At 38.1% G+C, this 14,685-nt stretch overlaps 1 protein-coding gene across 1 annotated transcript in view; it reads right to left on the bottom strand.

Annotated features, from left to right (window-relative positions):
• Positions 1-889: 889 nt before the first annotated feature.
• Positions 890-14,685, bottom strand: part of LOC139716454 (N-acetylated-alpha-linked acidic dipeptidase 2-like) — a 36,119-nt gene continuing 22,323 nt past the window's right edge. The window contains exons 6-17 of the mRNA XM_071628000.1: positions 13,504-13,594; positions 12,549-12,638; positions 11,314-11,399; positions 10,291-10,410; positions 9,760-9,842; positions 8,887-9,018; positions 7,525-7,604; positions 6,329-6,422; positions 5,573-5,825; positions 4,384-4,465; positions 3,121-3,213; positions 890-1,085 (exon numbers count right to left, since the gene is read on the bottom strand). Coding sequence (XP_071484101.1) covers positions 890-1,085; positions 3,121-3,213; positions 4,384-4,465; positions 5,573-5,825; positions 6,329-6,422; positions 7,525-7,604; positions 8,887-9,018; positions 9,760-9,842; positions 10,291-10,410; positions 11,314-11,399; positions 12,549-12,638; positions 13,504-13,594 — 1,400 coding nt within the window. The remainder of the gene's footprint in view (positions 1,086-3,120; positions 3,214-4,383; positions 4,466-5,572; positions 5,826-6,328; positions 6,423-7,524; positions 7,605-8,886; positions 9,019-9,759; positions 9,843-10,290; positions 10,411-11,313; positions 11,400-12,548; positions 12,639-13,503; positions 13,595-14,685) is intronic.

Consider the following 14,685-nt stretch of genomic DNA (forward strand, 5'->3'; position numbering starts at 1 on the left):
TGCACCTCAAAACAAACAAAAAGTCGCCAGACATGCATTTTTAGTTAAGACCATATTCTGAAAGAGCAGACTTTAAGCTTTAAAATGATGTATAACTCAAATCAAATGGACTCTCCTAACCTATCTAAATATTGGAAAGAAAGCACAAACTCAGGAAAAGTGTGAACTGAGAAAAGAGGCTCTGAAGTACAGTGTCTATTCAAGCGCTTAATCTTTACCAAACCGTGCTGGCTGTGCGATGAATGGGACAAAAAACAGGAAGTAAACCACCAGAGTAACAACAATGAAGGGATTATCAGATTAAACTGAAATTAAGCACGCCTCATTAACACATTCTGTCCATAATCAATGCCAAATTTCAAAGCAGTAGCATTATCCTTTCAAAGGTTATTAGAGTTGAAAGTGAAGAGTGTGGTCAAGGTTTTTCAGAAATGAAAAAGGGATTCTAAAGACACACCTAATCACACTATTCTACCAAAAATGTTGGAGATAAACTGCTAAAAAAACACATTTTCCTGCCCGTTTTATGATCCCAAATTTTGGCATAATGTAAAAGAAGACTTGCTCTTTCCGAAAATATGAAAAAGTCAAGTTCGGCTAGGTTGACCCATTTCACTAATTTTCAGTCCTCACGCAAAATCAGTGTGTGCGACTTTATGTTTGTTTTGAGGTGCACGGTCACAAATCTTCGAGCAGAATGGTAATTCGATAAATATGCTATGATATATAACTTATTGGGATTTAGTCAGTCTAAACTGGGCTAAGCCTTTACAAACGCCATATTGATATTTTGATAACAGAGAATGTTATGTTTGCGTACAATGGAGTATATTCACTGTGATCACCAGAGGCAATAATTATCATATATCGAAATAAACCAAGATTCCATTCAAAACTGTGTGACGTCAGACAGAGTGCTGGCTGCTGATTGGATGGTGAAAGCGATGATGGCCATCTGCTGCTCCACGGCTTTCCATCTCGTGACCTGGTCGGGATCGTCGTCGATTTGGTACATGGCGTCGATCAGGGCCGGAAAGGCGTCTCCGGCGTATGCATTGAGGCTACTGGGTGCATACACGACATGCCTTAATAAACAGGACCACGAAAAGGGAAAGTGCGTAGTTATTATTGAGGACGGACTACATCAAGTCGCATTGCCACATCAATAAGGAAAATTTAACCACCTGATTGACAATACTTTGTAATCGAACAAATGAAACGAGGATGATTTCTACTGTCTCATTATTTCTCATGAAAAAAAACCCCCTGCTTATCATATTAACTATTAATGAAGGTAAATGAATATCATTTACATTTTCTTCGTACGATTTCAGCCAAGAACACATTTTGTTTATACCGGCCCAAGTTATTGGAATTCATTGCATTCCGATATCAAAAATGCCCCCTCTATATACTCATTTAAAAGGAAACTGAAATTTGTTCTACTGCAATCTTATAATTCTACTGATTTGAATTAACCAGTTGTTATAACCCTTTATCTAAGAAAAGAACCACGTATAGATTGCTACATATATTCTCTTATCATTATACAGCGTCCTCATGTAATAAAGCTAGGATATTTCCACTATTATATCTCTAGTAGGCCTACATTGTTCTTTCTCGCGTCACTCTCTCTCTCTCTCTCTCCCTCGACATACTTCCGACGAGATCGCGGTCTCTGCTAAACGTTTTTGTATGTTTTGTTTGTTCCGTTCTGTTCTCGTACTGTTATGTTAGTTTTGTCTCATTTTGTCTCATCTCATAGTCAACTCTCTGTTGTACTGTTACTCCTATTTCAGTCCCGCTTCATGTTTTTACGTGTGTACATGTGTCTGTTTTGTTGATCTGTCTCTCTAGTGGGCTTCCAGACCTTCTCTTTGCTTTCAACTGATGTTTTTCTTCTGAGGGGCCCACATTCTACAAGCCTTGTCTTTTTAGGGGGTCCCTCCATTTTTCGAATTATCCATAATGTTAACTTACTTCAAATCACTTGAGTTTCATGATAAATGTGTAATTACTGCAAGGTGCTACAATCATTGCATATTCTTTTCATCCTACATAGTTTTACGCACCTGATTTTCTGTTACCAAAAAAGAAGAAGTGATGTTTATATGTTCTTGCTGAAAAATGAAATAAAACATTGAATTGAATTGAATTGAAATCCTCGTATGTTCTTTCATATTTCATAATATGTTTCTCCTCAAATGTTTTTCCTTTCATCTCAAAAAATGATCTTAAAAAATGTTGGAAAGCTGAAGTCTCATCCCATCCGAAACTATACCATCCCTTTAAAGGGGATGGCTAGTAACTGATCAGTGGGAATCAGTGGGAATTCTGGGGGATGATCGTTCCAATCCTTGTGGGATTCATTTAAGATTACATTATGTATCTATTGTTGTGTGAAAATTATTTGCTTCAGAACGGTCTCATATTCAAGTAATGTGCAGTTTAATGCCCCGTCACTGTACAGGCATGCTAACCTGGAAACGATAAACTGCACATTACTTGAATATGAGACCATTCTGAATCAAATAATTTTCACACAGCAATAGATATATAATGTAATCTTAAATGAATCCCACAAGAATTGGAACAATCATCCCCCAGCATTCCCACTGATTCCCACTGATCAGTTACTAGCCATCCCCTTTAAAGGGATTCTCGAATATATATATTATTATACAATCGAGCAAGCCTGCTCACTCCGTGGATCCCCTCGCTATTTGGTCTTTAAAAGTCCGGAAGTACTTGCACGTTTACTTGTCAATGTTTGTACTGCGCATTTTAAAACGGAGAGGCATAAGCAACGATAAGCATTGTAACGGCACATTGTAAATGACCACTTTTTTTTTCTCGCAAGAATAAAACTTTATACTAGTAGTTTCATAAATAGCAAGTCTCGTGGCGCTTTATTGCACAGACCTTTCTATAAAACCGAGGACAATCAAATGCAGCATAAGAAAAATGAATTTATTTTCTTTGGGGGCGTATAAAGGAGGTCAAGATCGCAATACACACACAGAAAACCTCATTATGAAATATCGAGATGACTGCAGGAATTGAGTCAAGCATAGAAAGACAGGTTTATCGTTCCATAGCATAGATATATAAAACACTCACCTCAGCCATTTTCTGTTAGGGAGCCCAGCAGGATCGATGAAAGCTCGCTCGAGTTGAATCATTTGGTCGTTGACCCGTCTTACAGCACCGGCACTGTCGCAAGAATGAAAATCACTCTCATTTTACCTCACCATAATGATCGAACGTTCATTCCAGCATGGTCATTTTTAGTGCAGTCCCGCCTTATAATTCTGACTCGATGGAACTTGTGAAGTGATTTTGTCAAAAATTATCTCAAACATCTTGATCATGTCAAAGAGCACCTTATTGATATACGTATGATCAATTTCTAAATGAAATCCGATCAGTTGTAGCCAATAAATATCAAAATCATCAACTGACGTTTTCTGCTTTGAATCTGAAGTAAATGTAATATAATAATTACATTACTGTAACATTATTCGAGAAAACTTTCTATTCACATCCTTTTTTAAGCTTAACCAACCCTAGTTTCAGGCTTTACTAGATATGCAGAAAATAATCACATCATTGTAATATATAAGATATATATTTTTGTAGCTACAAATAACCCTAGTTTCATGTTTTCTTGAAAATGCAAAAAGAGCTGAAAGTGGACAATTTTGGGTTTCATATAAAAGTGAAATAAATTCAAAATTTTGGGTTTCATACAGTGAAATGAATTCAAAATATTTGTGCACGTGACTTTGAAGTCACCTGACTGCTAAGAATACAGTCTTATGGTATATAGTGTATTTTATATACCAACGGTCAAGTGATCACAACTCCCTTGGCACTGCTCAACCTTCCTTTAGCATTAACCAAAGTTTAGCTATGTGTTAACACTCGAATATAATTTCAGGCATGTTTCTTTGCTTGAGAAAGGAAGAAAAAATACTGAAGTTTAAGAAATAATGTAGACATTTGCTGCCGGGAGATTAATCTTAATTCGATATGACAATTCTTAGAACAACAACAAAAAAAAAAAATTCTTGAAGAACATTAACAAAAACGAAATTTCACTTTGTTCGACCTAGAAAATTATGTTTTAATTATTCATGAGGCCAATAATCAGTTACATTATAGCAACCTTGAAAACTACTGGTCTGCTTGACTTAACTTCACTAGATAATATTTCATTACAATGATTACTTAATTGCTGAATTCAGTTTTGGTTATTATCATTATCATTATCATTATTATTACTATTATTATTATTATTATTATTATTATTATTATCATTGTTATTATTATTATTATTGTCATTATCATTATCATTATTATGGAAAATCTCAAAGTGCTTACTCGCTGAGATCAATCTCCTCGAGACTGTTTTCAAACTCTTCTGCCGAAGCCGTAAAATTGGACAATGATGAATATACGTAATCTGTGGGAACCAAAGTAAAGTAACACAAAACAAAGATTTTGAAGTCTCTTCATCATTACGATCCAGACACCGTCTGAAATGCCGTGGAAGAGCATCATTGTTTGCACTTTGTGTGTGTGCGTACTTTTTTTTATTTTTGTATCGTCTCAACTAATTATGCAGATTTGTCATGTCCGCGTCTGAAAGTCAGTTCTTAGCAAAATCAATGTCCTTTTTATTTCTTTGAACTGTTCATTTAACATTTTTAGGTACTATCATAGCACTTTTTAAAGAAAATTCCAAAAATATTATTTCATATGAAAAGTTCACATCGTGGACTTTTCATTGCAATGTGTCAAGGGCAGGGTAATATCATTCCCCCTACTTCCTGAAATAGGTAACTCTAGTATTCTTTCATTATGCTAGAAAAGTGAAAGAAATTTTGAATTTTCTTTATATTTTCTTCATATGGTGGTGCATATGTGATTTCATGATCCGTAATAATCTTCTAATTTAGCAATCTCCTCACCAAAACTTCAAAAATTCATAACTTCTGAACGGATTGACATTATTTTCCTCAACTTTTAATGATGTATTCTACTGATATTTCTCTATTCAATCAATCAAAATGTATGTGGGGGTTTCACTCTCTTTGAATGGAAATAGAGACAATCCCCTTGTGACGTCAAATGTAATGACATTGCGTAGTGACAACAATTCTATAGCTTCAATCAAATTTTAAGAAATAGTGTGCAGTCAAAATCTAGACCTTTTTAAAAAAAAAACTGTTTAACTTCTTTGTATTGTTTGAATGTTTGTATGGTGATGTAAATAAGAGTTTTCGATAACACTACGAATACTTAGTCCTTAAAAGAGATATTGTAATGACGAAAGAGAACCCAAACAGGAAGAGATTGAAAGAGGGAAGGGACATAGAGGGAGTGTAAAGGGAGGGAGGGGGTGGTGATAGTCAAAGGGTAGCGATGGGGTGAAAGTTGAAATTGGTTTACTTCTTACCTTGCAACGGCTTACAAATTGATTGCTTATAGGAAATGCAGCATTGTTTATCTTAACATCTCCTCTATTCGGATTGTTTAGAGAACGGTAAACGTCACCGCCTGTTCGTACCAAATGTTATGTTTCTTGCTCCCATCTTTTCTCCATATTCCCTGTGCAAATTATCGATCGACGACGTCAGTTTCTCTGCATAGTCGATACAGCCAAACGGCAGCACAACGGAATCCGCGAGATCTCGCGAGAATTCTAACATCACTCGGGCAACGGCCTGGTGGCGCCAAAAGTTCCAGTCGATGAACGTCTTTACGAGATAAAACGTCTCGTATACAGAGTGGTAGACGGGGTACGAGGAAAGTGACATAGTCTGAAACAGAAATGCAAGCGCAAAACTTTTAAACTATTTACAATGACAATCTCAAATTTTCGACCCTTTAAAACTTAAACCTCTCGTGACCTTCAAAACTATGGTCATTATTAATGATATTTAACAATGAAAGCAACAATGCCCAACATGTTTCTTGTTACCATGCTTTCTACAGCAGCCATTCTCTGATTTGGCTCCTTTTGAATTTACATAGTTGGTTAGTATTACCAACTAGTAATACTAATAATACTAAAAGTAATTCTTACATCTTTGAGAAGTCTATTTCGCAACAGATAGGGATTATGTGACATTCCCATTCACGCATTCTGATCAGTGAAACTAAATACCGATGGTAACGGAGTTTTTTTGTTTCGTTTTCATACATTATGTTTTGTTTTGTTATGTTTTTTGTCGATCCGAAATTAAACTGCATGTTCATGTTAGATAATTCTTTTTTTCAAGGAATAAAAATGTGCTAGTTTAAGTCATAAATATGAACATACCACAACATTGCAGTAATAGGAGACGTCGGTAGCTGGGATACCAATGCGGTACATGAAAGGGGCGAAGTCACTCCCCGAACCCAGTACACGAACGCTGAAGGATTAAAAGTGAAAAGTGAATACGGGGCTGCGTTCTTGAGGACATCTAACGCGGGGAGTCCTAATGTCACTGTGGAAATTTTTCCATACTTCACTGTTCATTTTTCGTTTGAATTCTTATGCATTTTCTAAGGGTCCCTTAAGGTACAAGCTTTGCTTTTTAGTTTCCATTTCCATTTCCATTCTCATCTAATATTTACTATGCATTATTATGTACAGTATATACAAAAAAAAATATAATTATGTTTTGTTCAATAATTTTGCTACTCATCTTCACATGTATATTGTTAGATTACGTATTCGCAATCATTATAACTGTGTTTTGCTTATACATAGTATATAATATCTGTGTTTGTCTGGTGGAAAAAAATGTAACTTTGAACTTTGAATAGAATTACTGTAATTGTTAATATATACGCACAATCAGAATAACCACATGTTAATCCTAGTTGCTCTTATGAGTTCAACAATATTTTACCTTGTGGACATTATATTTTTAATCGTCTTTACATTTACAATATTATTTAATATTTCTAAGTGATTTATTGTTGTTCCACGTCTCAAACATGAATGAAATGATACTATCGACAGAGCATAAGACAAAAATGATGTCGTAATCAAGAAAAACGACAATTTTACATTCTACTGTGTAGGGAAAAAAAGACCAAAGCTTGTACCGTATGAGTCTCTGGACTTAAAAGTCTTATTAAACGAACAACGTATTCCAGGGAGTTAAAAAGGGAAAGAGAAGGAAAAGAGAACAATAAGATTAAACAATGAATAAACATCATCATCGTGCCGAGATAGCCACCTGTAATACCCGTACAAATATTCTTTATCACCCAAGATTCATAGTTACGTAAAGATATTAAAAGTACAAATGGTCATACATCTAAAGACCCAAATTAATATGTCGGAATGTGCAATTTATTGATGAAAAAAGTGAGCAAAGAAAATGGGATTCTATGGGGGTTCGAACCCGAGACCTCCGTATGCTAGCCCGGTGCTCTACTAACTGAGCTATAAAAAGCCCTAGTACAGTGATCGTTCCAGTAATTATGAGGAAAAGCCCTCAGCTCCGGCAAATAATTTCTCACTAGGGTCGATTGTTGCCCCCAGGCAAGCGCCTACGCCAGAGATCATAGACTGTCTGCTCGCCTGTCTCCCCGTCAGGAACCTGGAAAAGAAGCACCAACAATTATATAATGTGATTTCATGCAGGGTTCGACATGGACGGTGTAGTGGTCCGGCGGCCCTGGGCCACCTTAAGATTTATGTCGGGCCACCAGATATCCAAAAAGGTTATCTTTTGGTGGTCCGATTGGGCAGCACAAATACCACCCGGATCGTTACGTTTCCGTTTATTTCGGGCGGATACATTTTTCCCCGAGCCACTAGAATTTAAAATTTTAAGATTTTCATCGGGGCCCGACTGTGCCACCAGAGAAAAAGTTAGTGTTGAGTCCTGTATGGTTTATATACTGCACTATAAATCTCATTTATATATAGCAAACAAGCGAATTAAACCAAACCGAGTTGTTGTAACTCTGGAACAATCTGATGAACAGGATTCATTTTGTTTCGTCTTCTAAAAGAATCGGGGAGATTTGTGTTCAAGCCAATGTGGTAACTTTTGAAGCTGTTAACATGGTTAATAGACATCATCTACTTTGCATGTTGAAAATGTGATTGTTAAGGACAAGTTTACTTTGATATACATGTGGATTGAGTGAACACAGCAATACCAGTAGAATATAAAGTATCAGTATCAGTGACCATTGGACTTTTGAAATTGGGCAATTCGTTCAAAAGTAGTGATTTCTGCTGGGTGAGAAGACTACTACAGTTTGTGATGCCCCATGCGTAGAGCAATAATAAAGAAAATGCAAAGCGAATTCCACAAATTTTCTTTTTTTTTAAAAGAAATTTTGTTGACTTGTTACGTTGATTAAGGGTGATATCATTCCCCTTGCCTTCTGAAAGAGGCGAATCAAGTACCATTATGCGAAAAAAGTGAACAATTTTGAATTTTCTTTACATTGTTTTGTTTTCTTTAACTGTAGTCTGTAGTATGTCTTCTTTATCCTAAAGCTTCAAAGAGTCATATATTTTGAACAGTCTGATTTTCCTTGCTTTGTTCTACTGATATTGCTGCATTCACACATTTGATATCTGTTTTTATACAGCAGCCTGTAAATATTTCAGAGATCTTGCTAATATTCTTCTATCAAAATTGATGTGCAGCATTTTTGTTACATCTTACTTGAATGTAATATTCGTAATGCTTGTTTGCGTCTACTCCAGAAAGGCAACTTGAACTCGGGGCGGTGTGTCACCGGAAGTGTTTCCCTTTGAAGGTGAGAACGTAAAGGTCATGTCGATTTATAGTTTGAGGTGTGATAGGTTTTGTTGCAAACGGTATACTGGTGACATGGGCTATTCGTTGATGTGAGCCAGACCTTTTTAGTGGCCTCGAAGAGCGCCCTCTGTAGGAGGGGTGTGGTCTTGGCGAAGAAGGTGTAATTTCCTCTCACAGCGCTGTCCGTGTTAATGTAGGCCACCGCACGCTCACCGAGCACCTTCTGGTATTCCTGTGTCAGGGAATATCAGAAGTTGACATTTTGAACTGTTACAGCCGTGTCGAAGGATGTGATATGATAGTCTGCAACTAGCATACTCAAATTGAGTGATGCTACAGGGTAATGAGGTAGCTTGTACCAATAAGGTACTAGTAGACTAGATACTAGAGATAGTTAAACTTGCGTGCATTTCTTGTTATTACGTAAAGTAATCCTTGGTAAACTTTCTGGTCGTCAGAGCAATCCTTGGTGTAAAGATATATGCAAAGGGAAACATTACAACGGAATTTGAATACCGGAACAGAAGAACAGTAAATAATATACGAAATACATTTAAAAAGGTCATTTGTTTCTTTCAAAATGAACGATGCAATGTGATGATTTATGGAAATGAGTGAGGGGTACAATATTGTATGACATTACATTTGTTGGGCATGGCAAATTTTTTGAATTCCCCACAGAAAAAAACTTAATATTTTTCTTATAAAATGATTCTTAACCCTCTTCATGGTTATTCGAAAAAAAAACCTTTACTTTCAAGTGATTTTGAATCACCCTTAGAATAGGACGTACTGAAATACTTTGTAGGGCCTATACTTTCTGATATTCAGTCCAATAATAGATGAATCGACCTCTGAATGAAGGCTATAGTTTTCGCAGCATGAGTTTGTCGCTAAATCTTCAGTTTTGCTCTTTTCCGTCAAACTAACATGTCCGTAGAATGTAACACAGGTAACTTTTAGCCATTCTCACCTCTACGAACTCAGTGGATCCGATGAGGCCGTACTCTTCAGCTCCCCAGCTGCAGAACATCACCGTCCGCCGAGGGCGCCAGTCTTAAAGATGATTTAGAAGGAAGAGAAAATTAAAGCGAATAGATGACCATTCGCTAACTTCAACGTGCGTCGAGAGCCAACATCAAACTTCTTAACAACTCTTTCAAAAGACCGGTTGCTTGTCAGCATAATTATGCTAATTTAGTGTCACTGACGTGAAAAAGGGATGGATGATCTGCGAAGTTTCGTTGGAAGAAGCATATTATTCATTTTAATTTCTGAGTGTAACGGCACTTTGTAAGCGGAAAAGTGTCGTGCATGATCCCTATCATCATACCTATAGCAACTTTACCTACATGTATTTTCGAGGATCGAGTTGCGTTAATTGTTTTCAGTGCAAGTGACAATGTTCACATAAACTACTAAAATTACTTTTAAATGTAGGTTAATACCTTTATAGACCTTTCAAAGTACGGAAAACACGAAGGAGAACAATGCTAGAACGTACTAATCTTCAGCATCTCGCCGTAGACACGCGCGCTCTCCATGAGGACCGCTGTGCCACTGGACGGGTCCACGGCTCCGTACACCCAAGCGTCTCTGTGGTTGCCTAGCAGCACATACCGATCTTGGTATAGGTAGAAAATGGGCTACTATTATGGCCTTTTAGTATAACTATAGTACTGAGTACACTTGTTTATGCAGACTGTTAGAAATTGTCTTGCTGGGATTTCTTCAGTTGATTAAAGCGTATATCATTCATACTAAACGTTGTGGTAAGGACACAAGTGGTTAATTAACGTCGATTAGAGACGACAAATTATGACGTCAATGTATGAACAGAGATCGAGAAAGCTCTCTTCTTGTCATAAAGGGCTGATGCGAAATCCTCAAAGGCAGGGTTTAACTTATTAATCGTTGTGAGTGCTGATTGGCCCACTCTTGGAAAGCCCACAGCGTTGTACGTACTGTCGAAATTCCCTGGCACAGAATAATGGTCAAATACCTCATAGTTGAGTTTGTCAACCTATCCGTCATGATCTACTGAATGAAATTTGTGTCAATTTCTTCATACAAAGAATAAGTGAATACCATATAGTCTTGAAATCAAGTATGGACTATACCTCATGACAAACGACGAAAGTCTGTAGTTTGAGTTAAATGACCAATGTAAATGCAGGGCTGTCTAGCAAAAACGATACCATTTGCAAAAAACAAAACAACTATAAGACAAGATGGAGACTTGTAAAACGAGCGATTTATCTGGGAACGTCATCATTTTGCTTTACTTCGCCTCACTTCTGCTCTGCTCTATTACTTTTGATCGGCAAATCAGTAGCCTAGACAGTTTTTCAAAATCAAATTTATTTATTTCCACATCTGTTGGAAAACTCTTCTTGAGACAGTGGAATTGGTTTCACCCGTTTTCGGAATTTTGTGCGTTTTTGCTGTAGTGGCGATCAAACGGTTAGTGTTGAGTGTTTTATGACGAAGTGATTTCACGGCAAGATAGAGCCTGAACCCCACTCACCTGGTTCGACTGCTCCCTTGATGATACCAATGACGTCATAGGTGGTTCGAATCTCCCTTGAGGTGTGAATACTCATCTTTACCTTCCTTTTAGACAAATCAAGCGTTTAAGTTAGTAAACAACGAATTAATCCTTGATTGATAAATTGCCTTACATCGACGTATATAAACAAGCACCGTATTAATTAGCGTTTTAGTACACGTAGTATAGGCAAACCATGACTAAAACAATTATTGGCATACATACTCTTGGTGTATTCGAACCTATGACCTTCTGATCAACGGACAGGGCAAGTTTTCTTTTCTTCTTCTTCTTCTTCTTCTTCTTCTTGGCTACCACTTGAATACTACATATTTACGTCGATATAGGGGACGTTGTCTATCAGTTGCACTAAACACAACTCAACGCAAGAATTTGCTTGAGTTGAAGAAATCAATCTCATACACCATGATGATTTTTATGATGATTACATCTTTTGCTACGTTGAGTTGAGCTTTAGACTGAATGTCGTGTCATCCTTCAGAGTGATTTATTCATTTTTCTTTTTCATACACGACAACCGATGTTTGGGATTAATTTCACCATCCAACACGATCACAGTCCGAAGGAGAGGGGCAGCCATTAATAACTGGTGATGGTGATGATCCACAGCATTTGTATGGCGCCAGATATCTGTTATAGAAACATTCAAAGGCGCAGACTTCTCCAAAACAATTAGATGGCCCATCCGGTCTCCTTTTACCATTAACGAACTTTAGATCTGCGACGCGAGTGCTAGAGACAACGCTAAAAGGCTATGAAATGTTGTTCCGCACATGTGCGAGACAGCTGTTTCCATTGTTCAACCCAATAGATACTGCGTTGCCTAAGTGTTCGCGTCGCAGGTCTAAATCTTATGGTGGTCCTGAAGTACGTGACCCGGGACACAAACTTGGCGACCGGGGACACGAACTTGGCAACCGGGGACGCAAAATTCGCGTCCTGTGGTCACGAAATTCGCGACTTTGGACCACAGGACGCGAATTTTGCGTCCCCGGTCGCGAAGTTCGTGTCCCGGGTCATGAAATTCGCGTCCCGAGTCACGAATTTGTCGTCCCAAATCGCGAATTTCGCGACCTGGTCGCAAAATTAACGCCGCACATGACCTCTTGTCGAGCGTACTTCAGGGCCACCATAAAATCTCGCAATCGTCTTTTGTTGCGTACACTTCTTAGCACACCCTGATGGACACTCACCTATCTGGGTTGGCAAACCCGGGCCCGAATCGGTAGGTGACGTCTAGGCTTCCTCGCCAGTCTCTCGGCACTTCGTCCCCAGTCATCTCGCTGTACAAGAGAAGGACGGAGGCGGGAAAGGACAAAAGAAGGCTGAACACCGACACGACAAAGACTAGTCATTACATGCGAAATCATTACGCCATCCAATGGAGTGAAGCCGTTCATCTATCCCAGCCATAGTTTGTTTGTTGTGGTTTTTTTCCTAATTAGTCAAACGAGTAAGGAATGGTCAGTGTGTTCGGCCTGAAGTTTTCACCTCAAATCTGGAAAATCGTGTACGTAAGAGGAGTATAGAAAATGTGTAAAACACGATTGCACTCAAGTGATAGGACTTAAGTGCTTTCCATAATATTCCCCAAGACAAATAATTTACTCACACCTTCACATTTTAAAAGTAAAAGAAAAATACGGTACTGTCAGTTTTGCATCACGGAGATCCCAGAATTTTCTGTCTGCACACCTGGCAAAGGCTAGTTTAAGTAACTGCCTGTGAGAACTGGACGGGACAAGTGTAGAGTCTAGGATAATTTTAAAATCTTGCAGGATCAAATTGAATATCCTTATATGTGTTCTGAGTGTTGATTTTCAAGGAAACCCCCATAGCGTTGTATACACCGTCCAAAGTCATGTCACAGCAAAGGGTTAAAGTTAGTTTGGGAGGATCTCATAGGCTAGTGTCTCCAAGACGAACCGATCATCCTCTATCAGAAGAGGGGGGGGGGGAGTGAAGAGTCAAATAAGATACTCTACTTGATGTTCATTACTACAAGTAGCAGAAGGAATCATGACAACGTGTATCATTCCTGACAATGCTTATCATCCACGACAAGGGTGGGAATAATACAAGCAACAGTGTCAGCTACGGGCAGCACTGTCAGTTTGCGTCACAGATTCATGATCGTGCAGGTGCTACCTCAGCAGACGCAGTGCGTCTCCGTAGCCGATGGGATGGGCTGGAATCTTTGGAAGCGCCGTCTCCTCCTCACGGATGCGGAACATGTAGGCTGCGGGATTGAGAAGTGAGGGTGATATACGATAAGTGTAGTTGATTTTATGCAATATTTGGTTCAATGGTAAGATGATAACAGAAGATGGGTTATTAAGTCTCTCAATGTTCTGAAGTTTGATGTTAACCTGTCTAATGCACCATTCGGAGGGGCATTTTATGAAGTGTTTTGGTCGACAAACTTGTAGGACAATTAATTTGCTCGCAGCCAAACAGATGCAAGGATTTCGGTAGCTTATAGCAGTTTGTCAGAAATATATATATATATCTGACAGCACGATTCACGAAATGCACCCATTCATTTTTTGTGGAGTTCAATGGTTTGCTTGCTTGTTTGTTTATTTCTCTGTTGTTGTTATTCATTTTTTGTTGGGAGGACATTCATTCCATTCCATACATATATGTTCTGTTCAAGCGTTAAGATTTCATCGACATTGACTCTACGTTTTCCAATCGAAACTTCATTGATCTGCCTCGAACCCGATCTTGATATTAACCATTGTCGGTGAATATGCTACATGTATATCATGTGTCGCGCTAAACAGTAAGTGGTGTTGGGGTTGCAGGTGCGATTATTTTATAGATGGTCAATTGTCACTTTTCAATGATCTGTGAATGAATGGTGTACACAAAGTATCTCTGAATTGTTTGAACCCATATACGAGGAAGAAGACCGTGATCAGATAATTGTTGCGGATACACCAACCCTCAAAAAAAAATAACAACAACAAACAAACGAATGAACCTGGAGGTCATCTGTTTTGTAAAATTGACCGAAAATTCCCTGAAATATATACAGCTAAACTGTGCGCTGCCTGGTTTACAGGATACATGGGTATGGAAAATGGCATAACTCAAAGGAAAATATCCATGCAGTCAGTGAAAAATTATCACATGGCAATTAACCAATCAGATTGAAAAATTTCCCTTACCCATTTTGTTGTGTGTAATTTTTTTTTCCATTAAGATGCAGCTAATTATGAACCACTCTTCACGCGATTCATTACATCATCAGTTATCATTGTTAAAGGGGATGGCTATTAACTGATCAGTGGGAATCAGTGGGAATGCTGGAGGATGATTGTTCCA

The sequence above is a fragment of the Diadema antillarum genome, unplaced genomic scaffold (genome assembly GCF_040938485.1).
Source record: "Diadema antillarum isolate AM-2024a unplaced genomic scaffold, OU_Dant_1.0 scf00000065, whole genome shotgun sequence".
NCBI lineage: Eukaryota > Metazoa > Echinodermata > Echinoidea > Diadematoida > Diadematidae > Diadema > Diadema antillarum.